Consider the following 23,411-nt stretch of genomic DNA (forward strand, 5'->3'; position numbering starts at 1 on the left):
ATTGTTACTGTTGAAGTATTGTAACTGTGTTTTGTAAACGTGTGCGTGTGTCGGTGTACATGGTTAACTACAAGAAATGTTATTTATTCAATTATAAAGAAGAGACGAGACAAAGATAATACAAAGCAAAACAACTGTTGTATTGTTTCTTTGTTTTATTCATGTTTTGGTCGCACTGTTTTAAAAGTCTTACGCAGTTAAAGCCGAAAGATTATTGCGCTATTTGTAATTTACTGCTACGAATGTACGGCATTGTGTTGTGATTTCATTGGTTTTCTTTTTAATATTTCACACAAGAAACGCTAGATAAAAACAATAAAGACTTATAACAGATTCTAAACACTTTTTTATAAGGTTTTTCTTCCCTGATCTTAGGTCTTCATATTATATGTATCGAATCTATAACAAAAGTACAATAATTAGACTGAGATTTTTAACAAGTTTACTGTGTTTGTTCTTCTACAAGAGTTTTCACATATAGCTGTTGAAGCAAAAGAAACAATGTAGATTCCAGACAGTTATTTTCTAAAATGCCCATGACAGACAAATAATTGTGATTGAACACAGCAGCACCATCCAGTGCAGAAAAAAAATACATAAAATACATAAATGTGCAAACAAAATACAAATGAAGCACCAGAAAACTTTCAGGAAAACAGGTCATGTGTTTGAGAAAACTAAACACCCAACAGCTTAAAACGATCAAACTGACCTTTTTTACTTTCTGAAAATGATTTTCTGGGTAATCTCATATACATGTCCAGGTTAAATTATATATTACAAAATATATTTTCCAATTTTATTTTTAATTGTGACAAACGAAGCCTCCTCAGAACAATTAGGGCGTTATTGCATTGTCACACGTTTAGTTTGCGATTCACCATTTCAGCATTTATCTCATCACTTGGCATATCGCCGAAAAAAGAAGTATTTATAAAATGAAGTGCTATTTATAGACTAACTTCTCTGTCTTTTTGAAAGGTTGATTAAGTGCTACGAATACAGTAGCATTATTGTGAAGTTAAATAGATCCATTTTGTTTTTTTCGTTCGTTTGTTTGTTTGTTTCTTTTCATTTTAGATGACTGCGCATGTACAGTGTTTTCAGAGGAATCCGTTCGCTAACAAAACCGAGAGGAACATCTGACCTCTAACTGTTCAGTCACATTTTACATCAGATAACTTCAACTGCTGTGTAACTTGCTTTAAAATTTATAATGCGTATATTGTTTGCATGCAAACACCAACTACGCTAACCTTAGCCAGTTACAGTAAAGTATGTTGAATCAAAAGCTCAAACTTGTAAGGTAAGTGCATAGCAGTTAACGACACAATTTCTGTTTTCGAGCAAAAATGTAGTTTTTCCTTAAGGAACGTTCTATTATGGCATCTGCAAAGTAAAAGAAAATGTATCAGTGTCTCCCTGTAAATGAATATCATTCATAAATATAAAAATAACTGATCTAAAAATAAATGAATGCAGTATACTGGATATAGTCAGAAATACACAAAATGTATTACTCTACCTCCAGTGATTCCATATCTGGTATGTATTGATTCTATAGACAAAAAAGCACAGTTCATGTTAGCTAATGCATTAACTAATGTAAACAAATACAATCATAAAGTGTGACATATACACTTTAGTTTGAACTTATATGTTAAATATATTTACACTTGGATGTATACGTACAATTCGCTCGAGCTCGCAGTAAACCTCAGGCGACATTGGCATGAGGTTACGGTCATAATCCTGTGGTTTCCTGAAATCACACAAAGTACATTTGTCGTATATGTTTACTTATAAAAATCATTTAGGTACAGAAATGCCAGCATGATTAACTAGCAATTTGAATCTTAGCTTGATTTGGGGATTGTGGGAGTTTTCTTTGCTTCTGTAACACTGACTCACATTTCAGAGATTGAGATGAGAGTGGTCTTGATATAGCCTTCGTTCGACTTCTCATCAACATCCATTGGCTCTTGTTCTGGATAAACAAAAGGATAAAATCAACAGATTGTATCTGTGACCCCCCATCAAATTCGTGTGAACGGGATCCCAAAACGTTTGAGATCGAATCACCCAAACCACATCCAGTGTCAAAAACATTTATATTTATTTATTATGCAGTGTCGCAAATTTTTGTTTCGGCCGACCTTTTTATAGTTGTACAATTCTGTGATGCTAATTATTGTGGTACTATTTATTTTCATGTAGCATCAATGTTTTAGTTTATATTTAGCGCAAGTACATTTTGAGCTTATATCATTAATTACGATATATATCGGTATATCGCAAAAATAAACAAAAACTGTACACATTTTCACATATTTTAAACATTATTTTCCAGTTGTCACTGTCAGAAAATTCTAGAAATTTCTGTAGCACAGTTAAGGTGGGTTGAAGCGATGATGGTTCGTGAGGACAGTATTAGTCATAAAAGACAAAAACGATCAAATGTACACTTCTTAAGTTTTGGACGACATATTTTTAGTTATGTTAAACTATTGGTTTGAGCTCAGTGTTATGCCAGAACCTTGTCATTTCTGCCGAAATGTATAAATGTGTGAAAATGTCTGTCAACTGAGTACTGTCAATGGTAAAAAAATTGATGTGATTTTCGTATTCAGCATGTTAAACTTCATAAAGAAACAGTAAAAATTTAAGGGAAACACAACGTTTTAATGGGTTAGTATGAAGGTTTCTTACTGTCTGTGGGTTTGGAGTAATATTTCCTGAAAGCGTCGTCTTTAGGTACGTTGGGGAAGAGGAAGCGCAGCGGGTTTTCCGGCACATTGTCGGCCGCCATCACACGATAGTTCCGAATGATGTCGGGAAGCGAAACGGCCGAGAGCTCTTTTTTCGTGTAGGGCTCCACTGAGCGGACCTGTGGCTCTTCTACAAAAACACACAAAATACAAAAATCCCAATAATAAAACAATGAATTAACCAAAGCAACATTTTTAAAGTTTGAACTTATAATCGAAACTTACCAAACCTCCGATAAAAGTTATATTTGGCCAACCAATGACAAGGAAATGCATCAAATGTAGTTTTATTTGCGAGTTTTTTCACCTGGCGTTTCATTCATAGGCAAACATTGTGAGTGAAGGAACGTCTCACCGTTAGCGTCATGTTCCACCCAGCTGAACGTGATGGCTCCATCACGGTTGCTTTCGCTAAAGCGCAACAGAAATGTCCCGGGAGCTTTGTTGTGTAGCAGAGCTTTAGTGCGGTCCTTAGTCACAAACCCAACAATACACCTGAAAGCCAAATATTTATTGAGGTTTGCCTAAAAAAGACACTTCTTTCAAGATTTCAAGACACTTTCTCTTCAAACAAGTCTTTATATATTCAGTTTTGCTTCTAAATTCAATTGATTACATTTTAAAGCTGCAATCCGTAACTTGCTGTAAGTAGCACAAGCATCAAATCTTACCCATCATCCCACAGACTCAGCAGGTGTCTCTTTATCAGGTCCAATATTCCTTCAATCCACAGCCAGAATGTAAAGTTCTTCTCGCTGCCAGACTGCCCCACACACAAGACAAACAACCTGTCAAATCTTCTTTGAACAGACACCGTCCAAACTACGGTTAACAAATGAAATGTGTACTGCGTGCCCTCCAACTAAAACGGATCATCTCACAAAAAGTATATAGTGAAGACCAACCTTACAGAATCTATTCCATGGGATCTGAGCCTCGGGATCCATCACCGCTTTGGGACCTGTGGGTCAAAGTTCACACAGCTGTAAGTTTCTTTTTTCTGGATACTCTTGAATACTAGAATGTGATTGGATGATCAGTGCATTCGGCATTAAAATATTTAATTATAACAAAAGCGATGTGTAAATGTAAATGTATTGTATAGCAATAGTTAACGTTTTTTACCCAAAAGTTTAGCTCCCAGCATGCTTAGCTGTTCTTGATTTAGACCCCTTTTGGTGATGGAGGAAAACTGCCAGCTCAGCACCTCTGCTAGATGCCCCCATGTAGAAGGCGGAGGACTCACAAAAAACGACAGATTCTGGTGAAAAAGCATGGATAAAAAAAGATTTATTGATGGTTAAAGAAAACGGAGAAATGAGGAGCGTCATTCACTTAATGCCAGGCAGCTATTTTTTATTTACTTGCGAGAAACAATGAAAACAGTGTTAACACTACAATTCAATATGTGTCAAATCACCAATAGCATTAAAATGATACTTTCGCTACTTAAAGGGGTCATATGGCGCGAATACGTGTTTTTCTGTGTCTTTGGTGTGTTATAAGTTGCCCATGCATGTATTAGACACGTAAAATTGCAAAAATTAAAGTGTGGGAACAAAAGATTCATTCTATCTAAAAGCGAATGCTCACCCAGACCTGCCTGAAACGCCTCGTGTAAACACACCCCCACAAATCCACGTCAGTTGGTGGTATGATTTGACTAAGACCGCCCAAATGTATACTCAAGTAAGGTGGGCGTACCTGTCAGTACAATTGCTTTGCAACCTGATGTTCCAAATATGGTAAGAGGCGTTACATTTCCGTCACATGCTTGCAGTATTCCACCAATCACTACGCACTGGTTAACTGGCCAATCGTAGCACACCTCGCTTTTCAGAGCCATGAGCTTTGTTAAAAATCTGCGCGTTTCAGAGAGGCGGGGCAAAGAGGAGATACAAACATGCACGGTATGTGGAAAATACAGCGTTTTTGAACCTTAAATCGTGTATACACATTGCATTACATCTAAAACAAACCATAATATTCGTTTTAGCCGTGTCATATGACCCCTTTAAGTCTTTATAATACAAAAAAAATATTTTTACATTAGTCTTTTATAACATATTAATTGTATTTTATTTTAATGTTAGTGGCCGAATCTTATCCTGCACTATGAATGTCTATTCCTATTTCATTCTATATTTAAAGTCGGCATGAAATTAAAAATGATCATTCTAATTGTTTTACACAGTGTTGCAGTACTTATTATAAATTATTTATCCGTGCATATCTTCTTTTTTATTCATTTACACTTGTTATCTTTAATCAAAAACATTAACCTCCTCTCGCCCTCGAAACGACCTCTCTTCACGTCCGTTCACGAGGAATGGCGCGAGGGCGGGGCTCCAATGACTGACTGATTGATTGCAAACGTGCGTCCAAATCTTTCAACTTTCAACGATCCAATCAGTTCTCGATGGATGAAATCAAGTCCCGCCCTACATTTTTTCCCCCATTTTAGAATTTCAAGTTGTTTCACTCGGGTCACGATACGGCATTTTCTACCTAATTCAATATCAATTTTTCAGTTTAGTTTTGAATGCCGCAGGACCCTGGTTGACATCTAAAGGCGTAGAGTTGTCCCTTGAGAGAAGTTTCACTGTTGCATCATTTAACAGGATACGATTTAGACGGGAAGTCTTATTATGCATTGTCAGTAAAATCAAAGAATGCACAACCCAATAGTAACCAAACGCCTACGGTATATACAGTACTGTATATCACACTTTACCTTGGGCTCGGAGGTCTGCATGTTGTACCACATGATGGACGCCCATCCGCTGGGCAGCTGACTGACGTTGGAGATCACGACTAAAGGCAGAGAGGTGGACTGAAGAAAGAAAGCAGGGTTAAATCATTTTGCTTTTTATAGTTGTAAAAATAATAACTATAATGTATAAATACTATAATGTATAAAAAGATTGCTACGGATGGGATTGATACTCCAAGTATTTGTAATTCTATTACCTCAAAGTTCATAACCATTCCAGACCAGCAAAGCTCCGCCTCAAAAGTGATGGAGTGAAGTTCTTCTGAGACGATGAGCGGGCCCTGCCAGAAGTTTGAGGTATAGTTGAATGAAAAACGTCACTGAACGCATTACCAAAAAACCTTTGATGCACTCATCCCATCCTACCTCATTTGTTCTGTTACCGGTGACTTTCCTTTCTTTCAGTTGCTGTGAAGTAACACATTTTTTTTCAAAAACATCATTTGACTAAATTTGTACTCTTTAAACTTGTTTCCTTTCTCGGCTTTACCAGATGTCGGAATTCTGCCGCCATTCCGTTGGATTCCTCCATGTTCATCACCTTCATGGCTGTTCCCAAGATGTTAAACATACGATAACTAAAACAGTAAATGACGCTTATTAAAAAAAACAACAGGAGGTAGCAGCAGGTAAATGAATTTCAACAGATTTTTAGAACAATTTAATTTAAAGCAGCAGTCTATAACTTGTTTCGTTAAAAAAATTGATACATAAAGAAGTGTCTCCTTACATTACACCGATTCAAAATGGGAAGCTTGATTTATTCATGATTATTAATAGCATAAATAATATTATAATATATAATCTTAATAGTATATTATAATACATTGTAATATTAATATAATATGTATATAATAATAATAATATTAAATTATTTAATAATATAAAAATAAGCTTTAATAATGATTTATAACTTAGCTATTTTTATGTTTAAAAAAAAGACGGATTGCAGCAACAGCAAACACTTTATGATCGATATTAAAAATGTTGTAAAATACTCACCCTTTTCGCTTCTCAACGATATCTCTTTGAGACAAAAAGAGACAACAAAACAATAAAAACACTTTGAAGAGAAAATTAAATGTGTCATTGTTTGACTTGGTTTAGTGTGGTTGGCATTACACGTACTTGTCGAACTGCACTTTCACACGAACGGTGTGGTTGAATTCCTGTAGCTTTACAAGCAACCTGCAATGTAAACACAATTTGTTTCATCACACTGAATGATATTATCTGGCCTGGAATTGCAAAGTATGAATTCGTTTACACTTACCGGATTTTGACGGTGAACAGAACCCCCGTCTTGAGCACCAGCGGCCGTTGGAGTTGGGTCGGCATGCAGGGTTGTCTCTCGACTACCAAGGAGCTAAACGCACACAAGACAAAAGATAGAGCATTACGTCATCGTTTCGATCGCAAGTAAACACACACAATGATATAAAATGGATAGTTATACCTAATAGGACTCTTACTTCGTGATAAGATTTTTGAGATTCGACATGATCCTTTCTTCAAGAGTGGCTTTACTAACGGTGATGGGGTCTTTCTCATACGTTAACTTCTGCTCCAGTTCCAGAAGTTTCTTCAGTTGCTGTCGGAGCTGAAGCAGAGACTCGCCGACAGAGGTAAACCTGAGAAAAAAAACAAAGGAAGTTGTAAAACCGATACGGAATTACAACGGTGTAGCTCCGCCCACAGTGAAACCTCACCAGTTCTGCAGCTGGTCCAAGCAGACGTTGGTCATGCCTCCGATGCAGGACATCTGCTGACGGCGTTTCCATTCGGCCAGTTCGGTGGAAATGAGCTCGAACACCACCTGATCCACGACGTTCAACACCTCCGACATCTGACTGATCACGTTCTGCACAGAAACCCAAACCGGGTTAAACACGAGTGCACAGTCCTCACAGAGAAACGGTACCTTGTGGAAGATGTTCCTACTATTCTCATGTCGTTCAGTTTCATGAACATGGAGTGAATGATCAGTCTCTCCCGATTCAGGTCCTCTTTCGAAATGGTGCCGTTCAGCTCCTCTGTTAAACAAATGAGTGTAAAAACAAACTTAAAGTGATACAGAATTAAAAAATCATAACATTATATAAAAGTATATACTGTAAAAATGTTTATAAAATATTGATTTAAAAACAAAATATATATATATACAAATACATACACACGCCACACACATAACGGGCTAAATACATGCTTTGCCGAGCTTCGCATTACTGCTTCCCCTTAAGAGGAGTCACGGATCGCCACTGATATATTCATATATATATACATATATACATTCGTGTATATATACACTGTGTTTATAAATATGAATGTTAATTTGTATTAAAATATTTTATATTAATTTTTTATTTTATATTTTCAGTTTGTTCTGTTGATTAAATTTACTGTTAATTTACTCCAAATAATTTTTAAAATGGTAAAAAATGTACACATAAAACAAACAGTATATATATGTTCGATGCTTTTAATCAACTTAAAACATAATGAATTTTTTTGGTCAATTTACAGAAAACTGCTAAATTAACTGTCTCACCTCTGCTTTGCAGAGTTTTTTTCTTGAAGTCGTATTCGTCTTGCAGGTCTTCAAGATTTTTGATGATTTGCTCGGTTCCCTGGTGGAAAGTTGTCAGATTGTCACACAACAAATTTGATTGGGATACTGAAGATGCCTACAAGATTATTTTGGATTTTACCAGCACTTTTAGCTTGATGTCTTTTACTCTCCCATCCATTTCGCGATGTTTCTCTACGATCATGTCATTGTGGGAGCTTTCGGCGTGTTTCTGCTATAGAAAGCGGAATTAAACCTTATAGTCATAATAACAGAATACAAGCTATTTTATATGCAGTAAATTTTACAGTTACGTTGGTGGTTGTTTTGAATAATCACTAACCTCTGACATTTGAGCAGCGGCTAAAATCTTCCGTTCCTCGCTCAGGTTCCGACTGATGATCATCGCCATGGAAACGGGATTGTCTTGAAAGAGGCTCTAGAAAAGGTAGATTTTTTTTGCATATGTAAAATTATTCTGAAATGATTTGTGTCTAACAAAACATTTTTGCCGATCTGTTTTTAGCACGACAGTAAAGGGATGTGATCCGTTGCTAGGAGACACCTGCAAGTTCCTCTTGATCTTGCGGATGTTGTGCTGGTTCAGGAAGTCTTTCTCCATCGCGAAGCGGCTGTGTTGATGATCCATCTGGGTCAAAAGGTCATGAAACCTCACCGTTGCCAGGGACTCGTTCTCCACGTTGGCAACATGGTCCCTACAGGTCATAAGAATGAATGGTAAACGTCTATTTGTTTAGCATTAAAGCCACACTGAGTAATATTTTTATTTACGAATCACAAAATATAAAAAATCACAAAATCAAAATAAATCTATTTTATTATTATACCAGTCATGACTCTCTAGCCAGCTGCTAAGATACTGGCGGATGGCCATTGGGAAGTTGTCATCGTACAGTTGGTCGACTTGCTCCAAAAACTTTGAATCAAGTTGCTGCAGCTCCAACCACTGACTCATGTTGGTGACTCGTTGGGCTGTGGATGGACAGAATGAAGAAGGATGGTAGAAAGTATTTGTTAATGGATGGAGAGAAAGAAGGGGCACAGTCTTTAATAATGGCACAGTTTACAGTACCTGTATTGGAAAATGTGTTCACAACAGGTGGTTTGAACAGATAAAATAAGTTGAGATGCTCTTAACTGTGTCCGACAAAATTGTCCCTATAAATTAGACGAATGTGACATAACATTTCTTTGGAATGTCCACAATTGAAAATGTATAATTAAAATTAAGTATTTCATATTCAATCAATTATAATTGACTTAAAATATAAATGAATAAAATAAAATACATTTCTGTGGTATGTTCCTATTAAGTAGGGGTGGGTGTGTACATGTTGAAACGTGTGGGCTATACTGTAGTAGTGTAGCGTTTTATTAAAATGATTAATAGTTATTCAAATGTACAGTGACCGTTAAATAAACCGTTGTATTATATATTAAACAAACATTATAGAACACAGAATAATAATACAATCGAAAAGTGCAAAATTGTTATAAATAATATATGTAAAATATTATTGTGTTGGTATTTTGTTTTTACTGCTAGATGATCCATGATGTTTTGTTTACGAATCTAGAAGCAGCCTCGTGTTTTGTTTTGCTTGCAATCACGGTTGGTTTATACACAATACGCATAGCTACATGAAAGATTATTGATGACGTCGTTATTTATAAACATACATTGCACTGCGTGTTCAATCGTAAAAACTCACAGCGAATACAATAGTTTATTCGTAATATCAGACAATAAAACGAACACTTCCTGGAAGGTTTTCAAGGCGAAAATATGCTGAATGCGGAAATTAATATTATTCTTTTGTCACTCACCAAAGTTGTCCAAACGCGATTATTAAAATGCACAAATACACGTTATATCTCCTGTTTTCAAAGGAGAGTAATACGTAAAACAGGCCAGTAACCTGTTAATGGCGATTCTAGCTTTCCAGTAGTCTTTACAGTATGTCGATGTCTTACGGGAACGCGTTTGTGTGTGAGGAGGACCCTGCGTTTGCGTGACAGGTGGCTGGACCAATCACAGCGCGGAGATGCGAACGCCCCTTGATCACCAGCCAACCAGCGAGCCCTGACGTCTCCTGTGACGTGTTTGGAATTTTGGACAACACGCCGAATCGCGAGCCACGTGATTTATAAGAAACTGAAAGCTGCGACAGGAGCGTATTTCATCACTCGGAGAAAGAGAGTTTGTTATTTCTATTTTAAGCGTTATATTGTCTTATATACAAGCAACAAATTTGTCTTAAAGTGAAAATAGTTGCTTAAGTGACAGGACTTTATGAATAAATGTGGAAATGTGGTCGTTTTTAAGTTGTCACAGTTGTTTCTTAAAGGAATAGTTCACCCAAAAAAGAAGATTTGGTCATTATTTGCCAACCCTCCAGTTGTTATAAACCTGTATACATTTCTTTGTTGTGCTGAACAGGTATTTTAATGAAAGTTTGTATGAGTCTCCATTGACTATCATAGTAGTCGTTTGTCCCACTATGGGAGTCAGTCAATGGTGACCCAAAACGGCTTAGTTGCAAAGTTGATATCTATAATATTGGCTGAGTAAGGGCAGTGCTACATTTCTATAAAAGGACATCGATGTCTGTGTGTACTCATTGTCCTTTTAGGCTGGGAACAGACTTCTGTTTTTGCCTCAAGGGGCCTCTAACGCACTGGGGGGCCTTCAGAGAACAAAATAACACGGGCGTAGGAAGTTTGACTTCCCTAGAATATGGCTTTGTTGCTTTTGAGCGCCGTTATCTGGGCCACATGCTTGAAATGGTGCCAATGTTGTTCTGTTAGGGGTCATAGGGTGACAAGTTTGAAGAGGTCTTTTGAGGACAAACGCAAACAACTCGTTTTACTTGCTACAACAAGGAAAATCACAACTACGATCAAATTGTATTTTTGAACGACAAAAATGACATGTTTGGAAAAAAAACATCTAGGCTACTAATTGGTCAGAAATCACTATGTCCATTTCTAGGTTAAAACTGATTCATTGCATTCAATGGCAATATGGACAGTGTTTTTAGAAAATGTGCGCACATGGGTAGCTGAAGTGGCGTCACAGCAGTGTCAAAAACATTCGCACTGCACATCATTTGTCACACAAGTATTTAATTGAACTGCATACAGATGATACTGAAATGTGTAGATTTTAACCTAGACTCATGAAGAAGTAAAACGTGCTGACATGAAGAAACAGAAGGAATGTCTTGAATCATCTGGGATAGGGTTGTTTGGACATCATGTTGAGTCCTTTTCTGGGTCACTGGGGGATAAGTTTATATAAATAATCAACTGTACAGTCCCTTTTCAAGTAATTTGTACATTGTTATATCACGGTATCACCCTGGTAAAGCCCATTGTATCATCTCTGTGCTCAAATACATTGACAGAGGAAGCATGTAAACCTTCACAAACCAAGAAACCTGTCGTTTTGTGTGCAACAGTTGATGTGAACAAACAAACAAAATGGCTAAGTTGTTTTTATGGGTGGAAATGGTTTTGCATGGAACTATTTAAGAAAAGGTTATGTAGGCAAAGGTTGTTTTCACGTCCCTCCGTTCCAGAGCGATTTGGGCTTGGTGTTACGGCGACTCCGGAACCCACGGTTGAAGGTTCAGGAGCAACCGCAGAGGTCCACAACCATCGAGGGGATTTTTCCGTAGATGATTTGTTCGCGGTCGTTGAAGTACAGCATGTTTATCGGCGACATCTTGGTGGGCGTGCAGCACGGTCCCGCACTGCCCCGCGGGTTGGCCTTGTTCACGATGTGACTGTGGGGGTACTTCTGAACGCACTCGCCGGAGCAGTAGTTGGCTTTGTAGCGCTTGGGGGCGATTATCCAGTCCCAACCGAAATCCTCGAAGTCGACGGTGAGCGGATACCGGCAGCAGCGGGACTCGGTGGAATGCTCGTCGCAGTCGAGGCCGGTGTCGCGCCTGGAGCGTTTGGCGGTGTCCGATATTTTGACCTCAAGGAAGGGTTGCTGTGAACGATAAGTAATGGTCAGCCATATTGGGTTTGTAACAAACATATTGATTGAAAAATGTTATTAAAAAATCTTTAAAACGTCTTGTTTTGTGTTCCATAGAAGTCGTACGAAGACGTGAGGGTGAGTGAATTTTCTTTTTTTTTAATTACTATTAAAAAATGTAATTACTATTTTTTAAATTACTATTTCAACCACTAGGCTAACATCCTAGTTAAAAACTAGGGCTGTCAAACGATTAATCGCGATTAATCGCATCCAAAATAAAGGTTTGTGTTTACATAATATATATCTGTGTACTGTGCATATTAATTTTGTATTTATAAAGACAAAACATACACATACTTGTCTATAAATTTTAAATGTATTAATTTATATTTACCAATAATTGAAATTGTAAATAAAAGTTTATTAATAGTTATATTTTATATTTTTCTTAAATATATGCATTTATGTGTATTTATAAATACAAAATTAATATGCACAGAACACCAGCATATATTATGTAAACAGAAACTTTTATTCTGGATGCTATTAATCACGATTAATCATTTGACAGCCCTATTAAAAACACAACATTTTGTTTGTTTTGCATTTCAACATTTACAAACGATTTTGTGTGTTTTGCATTTCAATTTTCACAAACAATTCTGTTTTATTTTGCATTTTAATATTTACCAAATTTTGTCTGTTTTGCATTTCAATAATAACAATTTTATTTGTTTTGCATTTCAATATTAACAAACAATTTTGATTGTTTTGCATTTCAATACAAACAAACACTCACCAGTCCTTCTTCTCCCGATTCCGCAGAAGTTACAGCCAGGTCGTTTCCGTTCGCGTCGAAGGCTTTAATTTCAACCCCGAAGTTAATCTCTGGTTGTTTCAGCCATGACTGTAACAGCTGCTTCATATCAATATGTTGCCAGGAGTTCGTCTGAGCGTTGACGTCTATTTTTTGGGAGCGTATTCTGGAGCGACCGGTCCCCTCTGAAGGTACCTTCAGGCGTGATATCTGGATGAAAACTGTTGTCGGTTCCTCAGCTGGTCTCAGGTAGATCCAGAGCTGGGCCTTCAGAATGCTGTCAGGTAAAATCTTGGGGCTCAGCGAGAACATGCAACATTTCGGCATCCCCTCCCCTTGGGTGATAGCTTGAGCTGAAAGGATAAAGATTGGCGTTTATTTTAGGATTCACTTTTGTAGACCGTAGTTTATTTGTACCAGAAAGATGTTGCATGTTTTCGTTTTGTGCAGAGTTGAGATGTTATTGTTGGACCTATTTCAACAGCTGAAGGAAGGACTCTTAACTTAAAACGTTCTCCGGACAGTTCAAAGTACACACCATCAGCTAGTATTAAAAAAAACAACAACAAATAAAAATGATTAAAAACATTACTTTTAAAATATTAATGTCATTTTTATAAAATTATGTAACGTATAATTTTAAGATATATATAATATTTTTTATATAAAATATAAAAAACAAATCATGAAATAAATCTCTGAAAAATGTTTTTTTTATTGCATTTGGAAAGTCTCCAAATGCATTTTGTCTTCACTCACACACATTATGTTTCCCATTCATCAACTAAAACCAAACTTAACATAACATTATCTTTCGTTAAAATTAATTCATATTTTGTTTTACAATGCAATGATGTTCATGCATTCTTAAAAATGGCTTACATCTTAAATACTTATCGTGAACCGTGGTATATTGCGGTAAATCGCTGTACTCACGTTCCGTGGCCATCGTGATGATGGTCTCGCTGCTGCCCTGTTCTTCATCTTCGCTTACTCCACCGTTTTGGTCATACTGGTCCAGGAGCTCCTGAAGCGGTGGTGCTTTGGGCAGGAGCAGCTTGACCGTGTCCCTGCTGATGTTGGGAGCCTGTTCCAGACGCAGGATGCTCAAAATTTGAGACTTTATGGAGTGCAGACGCATGAGCTTACTCTGCTGTCTGAACTGACAGGTCGTGCACTGCCCGTTGTCCTCTCCAGATGTCACGAAGGTTTGAGACGTTGTGCCGATCGTGCTCTGACCGTGCGACCCCAGCACGCTCCACAGACTCAGATAGATAATGAACAACATGGTTTTGAGTGTTTGGAGAGGTTCGGGCATTTGGGTACGGATGGCAACCCAACAGCACTGGACAGATGTTCAGAGTCCCAGGCCGTTTTATACTTCAGATTCCCTGCTGTTGGATATCTTATGATTGGTCAGCTGTGTAAGTCCAAAAAGGACAGAGAGATTCTGGAGCTTTGTCGAGTTTTGAAAGCAGTACGTTTTAAGGAACTGTCATATTTTGTTGTATAACATGTTTTATGACAAATAGATGTTTATGCTTTTGAAAGGTATTTGCATCCAAAGCAGCATCCTTAAAGTGCATTAAAGATTTTACATTTTTTATTAGTTGGTGTGTTGTGTGGGATTCGATCCCATGGTATTGGTGTTGCTAGCATTTTGCTTTGTTACGAGGAGTAGTATCTTATGAATGGTCGGCTTAATAAGAACAAGTCAAAATAAGAGAGATATTCTGGAGCTTTGTTGCATTCTGGAAGTCCATTAAAGGGGTCATATGACACGACTAAAACGAAAATTATCGTTTGTTTTAGATGTAATGCAATGTGTATGCATGATTGAAGGTTCAAAAATGCTGCATTTTCCACATACCGTGCATGTTTGTATCTCCTCTTTGCCCCGCCTCTCTGAAATGCACAAGTTGTTTACAAAGCTCATCGCTCTGAAAAGCGAGGTGTGCTCTGATTGGCCAGTTAACCAGTGCCAATGTCTAATACATGCATGGGCAACTTATAACACACCAAAGACACAGAAAAACATGTATTTACGCCATTTGACCCCTTTAAAGATATACTAATTTCTTATCAGTTTGTGGTGTTCTGGAATCGAACCCATGACCTTGGTGTTGCAAGCGCTGAATCTTTTAATTTATAACAGAATATTAGAAAGTAAAGATTGTTAAATTAAATCAATAAATAATACTTTAAAATAAACGACATGTACATAAAATATATTTGACACATTTATTGATTTGTTTAATAATTTATCCATCTATTTTTATAAATTTGAGCACATTAGATTTGATTCTGAATGAAACTCAGGTGCATATCCTCAAACAATACTTTAAATATACCTTAAAAAGAAGCTATACATCTAACATTGATCTTTCATATGAAAATTTAAATATCTAACCCTAAATATAGCTGCTGTCCTTCTGAAACCTTGTATCTCCATATTTCGTGATTTTTTTTGCCGTAAATCACTATTACTAGTCATCCTTTGTGTTTGTCACTGGAGTTTGCAAAAGTCTAACCAATAACAGTATTAAAAACTGCTTTTCAACTTTGACAACATCATTTAATCATTTAAAAAGTACAGTGTTTTTCTATTTCCTGAAAAACTGTAAATTTGGACATCTGAGGTTTTGGAAGGACAGCGACGATATGGTCATCATTATCATTGGGTTCAAATGTATGATTCAAGATTTAAATTTGAATATTGTATTACGCGTTCAGTTGTATTTAGAATATGTATTAATCTAGTAAACCTAATATGGTGATGTTCGTGCATTCTGGTACATGCTTTGGAATAATGACTGAGGCCATTATTAGTACAGCTGTTCAGCGAAGACAGATGTCTTTTGGTTTCTCTATCTCTCTTTCTCAGCAGTGCATCTTTTATAGATGCATAAATAACAACAGATGACCTGGGTGAGATGAGATACTAAGGGTGGGCCTTGGTGGGCCAGGCTGTTACAGCGCCTCCTGCTGGTGGACTATAAAGCTGGAACTATTTTAGCACAAACAGAAATGTGAAGCACTTGACTGAGAGAGTTCATGGGTTGTTTTCACCAAAATGTAAACATTGTGGCGCTTTTGAAACATCGCTCTGCCTGTTCTGTCTGATTCCCAACCAGTGCGATACAACAACATCCCAACCCTTGAGGTTAAATGTTGAGTGGGTCTGGCCCACCAAACACCAAAAGCATTTTCTTTTCATTTATACCCAGTTTAAACATGCTCCATCGCACATGCAAAAATTTTAAAACTGTAAAACATCTATTGTTATGTTAAAATATTAAGTAGAAGTTTATTTAATAGAAATCTAATGAAATCACAAGAAAAAACTAAACCAGAGTAAAAATCACAAATATTCTGACATTGTTTTTTTGTTTGACCTTTTTTAAGATTTCTTTGTGTTTTAGAGAATGTTGATGGACCTTTTTTTAGCGAATACAGATTTACAGAACCACATTTCAATTTTAATGTCATTTCCTGTGGTCTGCCATCTCCAGCGCTGCGTTGGCACTTTCTCTGGCTTCCTTTAACAGCTCAGACACTCTCGCTTCAGTCTGTAAACCAACAAACCACACAAATGGCACATAAACATGGAACATTCTCTATGGTTGAGTATGTGACATTTATGAGCTACTCAAACAAGTTTCACATCACTTTTTATTTTTTAGTCTCATAAAAACTTATCTTTTTTATGTGAATACTCACAGCAGCCCTGAATGAAGTATCGGTTATGTCTTTAAGATTGATGATGACGTTGTAGTACGCTCCAAACACTGCAGTTTCCAAAGCTTTTACAGCGACCTGTACATTAGAGGAATCATGCATTTCAATAGATGCAGATATCAGCGATGGATGGATGGATGGATGGATAGATGGATAGAGAGACAGACGGACGGACGGATGGATACTGTAGATACTGTAGGTAGGTAGGATGGATGGATGGATCAATTATGCATTTGAATGGATGCAGATATCAGCCATGGATGGATGGATGGATGGATTTTTAAGATGCATAGCTCCAGATTCAAGAATCCTCAATCTTACCTGAATGTCTGATTTGCAGGCCACATTTCCATACTTCGCCATCTCTTTGAGCGAGGCCCACAGCGTGTTAATTTTCTCGGCCAGGGAGAGTGGCACGCTCACCGCCTGCTTCAAACCCTCCTGCATGGCCTGCTCTCGCCTGTACAGTACAACAACACCAGAACTCATTCAGTCCCCAATAAAAGTGTCTGGGCACAGCTCTGCAGTTGCTCGTTTTGTTTAGATTTTGCATAAGATGGAAGAAGTTTGACTTGAGGGCAGATAAATACATTTCTTTACTTGTTTAACTGGTTCACAACACGTTGAGTGCTTTTGATGTATGTGTGAGTGTGTTCATTTGCATGCCAGGTCTATTGTTTATCTTATAAGGAACATTATGTTTTCATCCGAAGCAACCCCACTAAACTGGTTTAGCATGATTTTGTATTTTCTTGCTGTACTTGTGATGCATATTGTTTGCATTTTGATGGATTGATAGCACACACCTGCTCCATTATGTTTGTTCAGACATTACAGAGCTGATCAAACGTACCTTTTAATCTCATCTGCTGTGCCTTTGGGCAATTTCAGGGCAGTCTAATAAAAGAAAAGAGAGGTTTTATAACACACTTATACTTCTAGGTAACAATTATTACATATTTTAGACCTTCCTGCACCTCACGCAAACATGCCAGCTGATATTAAAGAGATAGTTCACCCAAAATTGATCATTTACTGTAGTCACTGTCATGTCATTCCAAACCTGAATGACTTTCTTCTGCAGAAGATATTTTGAAGAATGTTGGTAACCAAACAACACTGACCCCCATTGACTTTCATTGTATGGACACAAAACCATTTCTCAAGATATCTTCTTTTGTGTTCCCAGAAGAAAGAGTCATATACAGGTTTTGAACCATAAAGGGTAAATAAATGATGTCTGAATTTTGATTTTTAGGTGAACTGGCCCTTTAACAAGCTTAACTGTGGAGTGATGTAGAAGTTGTTGTTGGGTCATGTACCATGTAGCTATTAAAAGCACTTGAGTCAGCGTCCACTTTGAGCAACAAGTCGTTCATGGCTTCATGGAAAGGAGGGATCAGTCTCCTCATTTCCGCCTCCAGAGAATCAAACTGCCTCTTTCCGTATGTCATCTGACCGACCATGCAGCCCAGTGCTGCACCCTGACAACAACAAAATAGATGTTTAAAAAAGGCGAATTGACTAAAGAGTTGAGTATTAAATGTGTAAAAATCACCATGGCAGCGATCGCAGCAGAGACGGATCCTCCACCAGGTGCCGCTGTTCTGGCTCCGACGCTGTGGACGAACTTCCATAGGGATAAAGACGCCAGCTGCCCGGCGCCCTGGTTGGCCTGCACCATATACCTAAACTCAACATCAACCAATCAGATAACGGTGAATCTTTGAGGCTCCCCTGAGCAGCCAATCAGAAAACGTTTTAAATTAATTGGTCGAAACTCACTCTATGATTCTTTCTTTTGGAATGAATGGACCCAACGAGTCGAGTCCTAGTTTGCTGATAACCTGATGAAAAGAAAGATTGGATTGAGTTGGACGAACATTATTTGTTGGCGCTTTGACCGTGTCGATCCAACCTACCAAACGGATTTTATGCTCCTCTTCAACTACGAAGAGCTTTTCTTGTTTTATGTAGAAGTCGGCACAATCCAACATTGCCTTCAGTGGGATCAGGCCCACAATCTGAGAGCCAACCACTGGCAGATTCAGATACTAGATGAGGAAAGTTCAGTTTAGCAATCTGATTCGTTAAAAATGTTTATTGTGATTCAGATTTGATTCAATTTCATATCTGGATTGGTTGCTTTATGGCGTGACTAAAGCTCACTTTGGCGTCTCGACAGATTTCTTCATACACAGTGTACACGGGCGTCAGCTCGAAGTCCAGGATGTTGGTGGACACCTGAGCCAGGTCAGATTCCTCCAGATACCATCCCATACCCTGAACCTTTTTCAGAAGCCCGGGCTGCAGAATAAATATTGACATGACCAACAAGTGATGTCAAGATAATCAAGTCTTTGATGCTACAGTGATGTCAAACACAGGGTTAAAATTGTGTAACATACTTGATCTTTTCCACGTCCCTGTTCTCGTATATCCAGGGCGATTCTGTGAGCCTGCTCCTTTGTGCTCAACAAGTTCACATTATAGGCGATGAGAAACTTTCGGGCACCGGTTACCGTGGCCCCCCATGAGGGGACAAAGGTGGCCTGGCCATAGTCGGGGGCCCATTCGCTCTTTTTTAGCTGGGAAATAGGGGACACAACAGGGTAGTGTTATTATTTCATGCAAAATTTGTATTTTTTTATACATTTCAGGCTATTGATGTGACGTCATAGCAACATGCGGTTTTTCGTAACAACACGCTCAGAAATTATGTCACAGCATGAGATCCAGTCAAACGTTTTGACATAACAATTTTTTATTACTGTTCTCCACATTTTAGAATAAAATAATAATGCAATTGTATTGTATAATATTAAAATATCCTTTTAATATATAATTGAGATAAATTTATATAATTATTGTATTGGTTATTTTATTTTTAATTATTAGTAAATATATATATATATTTTTAAATAAAATAAAATAATAGAATAAATAAAAAGAGCTTAAATTCTAGATTATTCCTTTATTACTGGGTCTAAATACAGTTTCTAAAAATAAAAAAACTGTGCTACCTTTACATTTTTGAGTCTTTTTAACTTAATATTTAAACTTTAAAAAATGTTTTTACATCAACACAAAAAATATTTTTTATAAGATACAGCAACCCACTGGTACAAAAATTAAATGGTAAGTTAAAAAAATAACGTAATGACTTGTAAAGCCAAACGAAGGGAAACAATGTTACAGTGTATTTATATATTTTAATTTTTTAATTGTTATGAAAAATACTCAATTAAATTACTAGGCACAGTTTAGACAAATATTTATTTAAAAAACTAAGGCTAACATTAGTTAAGTTTTTAAAAGGATCTCAAAAGTCAAGACTGACCTTATCTGGTAAAGCTTCATACTCCCCTGCACGGACAGATGGAAGAGACCTTCTGCTTTCTTTTCTAGCCGCTTCTGCGTAGAGGTAGACTACGAGAGAGGGAGAGGGCGAGAGCGAGAGAGAGGGAGAGAGAGAGAGAGAGAGAGCGAGAGAGAGGGAGAGAGAGAGAGAGAGAGAGAGAGAGAGCGAGAGAGAGGGAGAGGGAGAGAGAGAGAGGGGAGAGGGAGGAGAGGGAGAGGAGAGGGAGAGGGAGAGGGAGGGAGAGAGAGAGGCGAGGGAGAGGGAGAGGGAGAGAGCGAGGAGAGGAGGGCGAGGGAGAGGAGGGGAGAGGAGAGGAGAGGGAAGAGAGGAGAGGGGAGGGGAGAGAGGAGAGAGAGAGAGGGGAGGGAGAGGGAGAGGGAGAGGGAGAGGGAGAGGGAGAGGGAGAGAGAGAGAGAGAGAGAGAGAGAGAGGAGAGAGAGGGAGAGGGAGAGGGAGAGGGAGAGGGGAGAGGAGGGAGGAGCGAGGGAGGAGAGGGAGAGAGGGAGGGAGAGGGAGAGGAGAGGGGGGAGGGAGAGGGAGAGGGCGGGGGAGGGAGAGAGCGGGAGCGGGAGAGAATGAACATCATTTAGCAACTCTCAAACCACTGCAATACTCAAAATCATCTCTCGTCTGTCTACAAAACTATACCTGGCACATTCAGCATGTCCGACAACCTCTGTCCAAATGCATTTGCACACTCAACACACTCCTTCATTGTAACGTTTTGCACCGGTATGAAAGGACACACATCCATGGCACCCATCCGAGGGTGCTCACCTGTAAAAAAAATCAATTTTAAGTTCATTGTAGTTACATCTCTACTTCTACATTAATGGCTAAAATACAGATATCATACCTGAGTGTTTGCTCATGTCTATGAGTTTAAAGGCAACCCGTGCAGCATTCAGTGCACCCTCGATAACTACCTCAGGTTCGCCCACAAATGTGTAGACCGTCCTGTTGGTGGAAGACCCGGGATCAACATCCAACAGGCTGCACCCCTCTGTGCCAGAGATAGCATCAGCTATGGCATCAATTACCTGGATGTTAAAATTGTGGTCAAAATATTTTCATGTGTTAAAACAAATGTGAGGAAATATTACGATTAGAAACTTCAGAAATGTTATTATGTATATAGAAAAGTGCAAAGTACAAATTGACATTAGAGTTATTTCAATTTGAATTAGTAGTTTTATTATTTTTATTAATATTTTGACTTGTATTTTGAATTTTTATATTTTTTATTTCCATGTAAAAAAAATAGAATTTTTATTAAAAGCTTATTTTTATATTTCAATATAAAATGTTATTTATTTCCAGTTCATTTTATTCCAAATTAAAGCAAAATGTACATGTTTTGTTAGCTTTGTTTAAGTATTTCATATCGTATTTATGTCTATTTTTATTTGATTGGAATTGACTAAAACACAACCCTGATTGTCACTTACGCTGACATGCAAATAAAAAAATAAACAAAGAAATACAAAAAATACAAATTATTGGTTTCATTTCGGTTATTTTTCATTTCATTATTTTCCTATTCTGAGCCCATACATTTTAAGAAAATTGCTGTCCTTTCACCAATCAGAAAGTCCCATTCTTTCCTGCTATTCTTAGTCAGCAAATTCCCTTTCTGTTATCCTTACCTCCTTGTTACGCCCCTCAGAGAAATTGGGGACGCATTCCACCAGCTTAGCCATGGCAGTAACAGACCACAGATTTTGCTCACACACACTTGTGTAGACTGGCTTTACGTTTCTCCAAACAGGATACTTTTAAATCTTTCAATAGTGGGCGTTGCTCTAGAATAATTAACCTGCCCTATGGACTCAATGTCGGTCAGCTGGTTATCATATACTGTCACAGATAACCGTCCAGACACCCAATTTTGGTGGGTTTCTCAAGGCCAGATTTTTGGAAAACCCTCCAAAAATTCGTTTTTGTTTTCAAAACAGAAAAACGAATAAACCGTTCATTTTTTACACATTCCACCGTATACGAGACAAATTTTTGGTTTGTTTTCCTCAATATTTCTTTAAATGCATCAAATTAATATACAACAAAACGTAACATCAAGTATTCAAAGCACATTTTAGTCCACCGGAAGTTCAGCTGCACAGCAGCCTCTGGCGACGAGTGGTGGTAGCACAAGACCACTCTCTGTAATTATACATATGTTTTCAGTGGTGTGTTCCACTAAAACCGTAAACAACCATACAGACACATACTGTAGTTAGACATTTCGGTGCAATGTAGAAGTATACACGCAGTTAATGAAAAAAGAATGTGTGTGTGTGTGTGTGTGTGTGCGTGCGTGCGTGCGTGCAAAGCTGACAGCAAGGGAGGTTTAACCATAGCCCCCCATTTAAATTCACAGTGAGAGCAGCTCGTTTTGCACTTCTGATACAATTTTCACCTTTGTTTGCACTAAAAATGTGAAAGTTGTTAAATGTTAAGTTCATGAAAATGTTAAACATAAAAGACATTTCTATACAACTCTACATGCATGATAGCTGGTTACAAAAATAAGCTGAGTTAATCAAAACCTGTACTTATCATTGCATATTACATTATAGGCTAGCTGAGTTTGATAAAAAGTTCAAACAAGATTGTACAAATAAGCAAAGTGAGTGTCTAAAATAAAGGTTTATTGTTAGGTATGAAAATCTCAAGAATCACCAGAGACTGCTCTCTGGTCACGGTCTGTTTGAACTGTTGCCATCTGGCAGGCGTTACAGATCAGCCAAAACACACACTAGCCGATTTAGATTTCTATCCCAGGACAATAAATATCCTAAACAATTATCTACAGTAAATGTTCAAATGTGACTCTGCTATCTCTCTGCACTTTAAGATCTCCCTTATCTGGTCTATTACCTTGTTGGTCATTTTACAGTGATTAGTCAAAATGCTGATTTGCCAATTTTTTGCCCTTTTTTCAGAATCAGAATCAGAAGAGCTTTATTGCCAAGTGTGCTTGCACACATAAGGAATTTTCTTTGGTGTTGGAAGCTTCTAGTACAGACATTCAACACAATGACAATACAAATATAATAAGATTTACAATCTAAAATATTCTAAAATATGCATATATAAAATAAAAGACTATTGTACAGAAAATGGGGGATAATAACATATAAGAGACATTGGAATATTGCTCTTAAGGAGCAGTTATCTGTTTAGGAGGGAGATTGCCTGCATGGGGGAAGAAGCTGCTTCTGTGTCTGGAAGTCCTGGTGTTTGGTGCTCTGAAGCGCCGGCCATGGGCATTTTTGTTGTATTATTATTACAAATATTTATTTATGTCTTGTGTTTTGTGTTAGAGGTGCTCTAAGAATTTCATTGTTTGCTTTGCCTGCAATGAGAATAAAAGCTA

At 37.6% G+C, this 23,411-nt stretch overlaps 3 protein-coding genes across 6 annotated transcripts; all 3 read right to left on the reverse strand.

The window, feature by feature from the left end:
- Positions 1-184: 184 nt before the first annotated feature.
- stat1a (signal transducer and activator of transcription 1a) lies at positions 185-10,119 on the reverse strand. Of its 3 annotated transcripts, none has more exons than XM_057326263.1 (25): positions 9,956-10,119; positions 8,956-9,100; positions 8,673-8,823; positions 8,451-8,546; positions 8,250-8,339; positions 8,090-8,168; positions 7,483-7,574; positions 7,251-7,402; positions 7,014-7,172; positions 6,815-6,907; positions 6,670-6,729; positions 6,544-6,567; positions 6,032-6,119; positions 5,908-5,949; positions 5,739-5,822; positions 5,503-5,601; positions 3,894-4,029; positions 3,674-3,729; positions 3,440-3,531; positions 3,124-3,263; positions 2,710-2,898; positions 1,912-1,987; positions 1,693-1,762; positions 1,526-1,558; positions 185-1,389 (listed from the first exon to the last, which is right to left on the reverse strand). In XM_057326263.1, the coding sequence occupies exons 2-25, from the start codon at positions 9,081-9,083 to the stop codon at positions 1,381-1,383; spliced, it is 2,238 nt and encodes a 745-aa protein (XP_057182246.1). In that variant the 5' UTR covers positions 9,084-9,100; positions 9,956-10,119; the 3' UTR covers positions 185-1,380. The 3 variants fall into 3 exon arrangements, with proteins under 3 accessions (XP_057182246.1, XP_057182244.1, XP_057182245.1); XM_057326261.1 differs by having other exon boundaries at positions 8,250-8,342; XM_057326262.1 differs by lacking the exon at positions 9,956-10,119 and adding an exon at positions 9,201-9,291 and having other exon boundaries at positions 8,250-8,342.
- Positions 10,120-10,233: 114 nt separating this feature from the next.
- Positions 10,234-16,103, reverse strand: mstna (myostatin a). Of its 2 annotated transcripts, XM_057326269.1 has the most exons (4): positions 13,873-16,103; positions 13,409-13,480; positions 12,919-13,289; positions 10,234-12,128 (listed from the first exon to the last, which is right to left on the reverse strand). In XM_057326269.1, the coding sequence occupies exons 1-4, from the start codon at positions 14,252-14,254 to the stop codon at positions 11,760-11,762; spliced, it is 1,194 nt and encodes a 397-aa protein (XP_057182252.1). In that variant the 5' UTR covers positions 14,255-16,103; the 3' UTR covers positions 10,234-11,759. The 2 variants fall into 2 exon arrangements, with proteins under 2 accessions (XP_057182252.1, XP_057182253.1); XM_057326270.1 differs by lacking the exon at positions 13,409-13,480 and having other exon boundaries at positions 13,873-15,142.
- Positions 16,104-16,215: 112 nt separating this feature from the next.
- ftcd (formimidoyltransferase cyclodeaminase) lies at positions 16,216-21,768 on the reverse strand. Its single transcript, XM_057326268.1, has 14 exons — positions 21,682-21,768; positions 20,892-21,075; positions 20,684-20,812; positions 20,015-20,103; positions 19,083-19,262; positions 18,844-18,981; positions 18,597-18,728; positions 18,460-18,521; positions 18,233-18,362; positions 17,997-18,158; positions 17,528-17,571; positions 16,996-17,134; positions 16,657-16,752; positions 16,216-16,505 (listed from the first exon to the last, which is right to left on the reverse strand). The coding sequence occupies exons 1-14, from the start codon at positions 21,733-21,735 to the stop codon at positions 16,422-16,424; spliced, it is 1,623 nt and encodes a 540-aa protein (XP_057182251.1). The 5' UTR covers positions 21,736-21,768; the 3' UTR covers positions 16,216-16,421.
- Between the last annotated feature and the right edge of the window lie 1,643 nt (positions 21,769-23,411).

This window comes from Triplophysa rosa, linkage group LG25, assembly GCF_024868665.1.
Source record: "Triplophysa rosa linkage group LG25, Trosa_1v2, whole genome shotgun sequence".
Lineage (NCBI taxonomy): Eukaryota > Metazoa > Chordata > Actinopteri > Cypriniformes > Nemacheilidae > Triplophysa > Triplophysa rosa.

Excerpts from the sequence above, each read along its gene's own strand:
- stat1a (XM_057326261.1), bottom strand. The coding sequence starts at position 9,083 with ATGAGTCAGTGGTTGGAGCTGCAGCAACTTGATTCAAAGTTTTTGGAG. Across the intron at positions 6,730-6,814 it reads CTGTTCACCGTCAAAATCCG|GTTGCTTGTAAAGCTACAGG; the intron begins GTAAGTGTAAAC and ends TTTACATTGCAG. Across the intron at positions 1,763-1,911 it reads CTCATCTCAATCTCTGAAAT|GAAACCACAGGATTATGACC; the intron begins GTGAGTCAGTGT and ends GTGTGATTTCAG.
- mstna (XM_057326269.1), bottom strand. The coding sequence starts at position 14,254 with ATGCCCGAACCTCTCCAAACACTCAAAACCATGTTGTTCATTATCTAT. Across the intron at positions 13,481-13,872 it reads CATCACGATGGCCACGGAAC|CTGATGGTGTGTACTTTGAA; the intron begins GTGAGTACAGCG and ends TTTTAATACTAG. Across the intron at positions 13,290-13,408 it reads TCCTTCAGCTGTTGAAATAG|CTCAAGCTATCACCCAAGGG; the intron begins GTCCAACAATAA and ends TTATCCTTTCAG.
- ftcd (XM_057326268.1), bottom strand. The coding sequence starts at position 21,735 with ATGGCTAAGCTGGTGGAATGCGTCCCCAATTTCTCTGAGGGGCGTAAC. Across the intron at positions 18,982-19,082 it reads AGGGACGTGGAAAAGATCAA|CCCGGGCTTCTGAAAAAGGT; the intron begins GTATGTTACACA and ends TTTATTCTGCAG. Across the intron at positions 18,159-18,232 it reads CTGCTGCGATCGCTGCCATG|GGTGCAGCACTGGGCTGCAT; the intron begins GTGATTTTTACA and ends TGTTGTTGTCAG.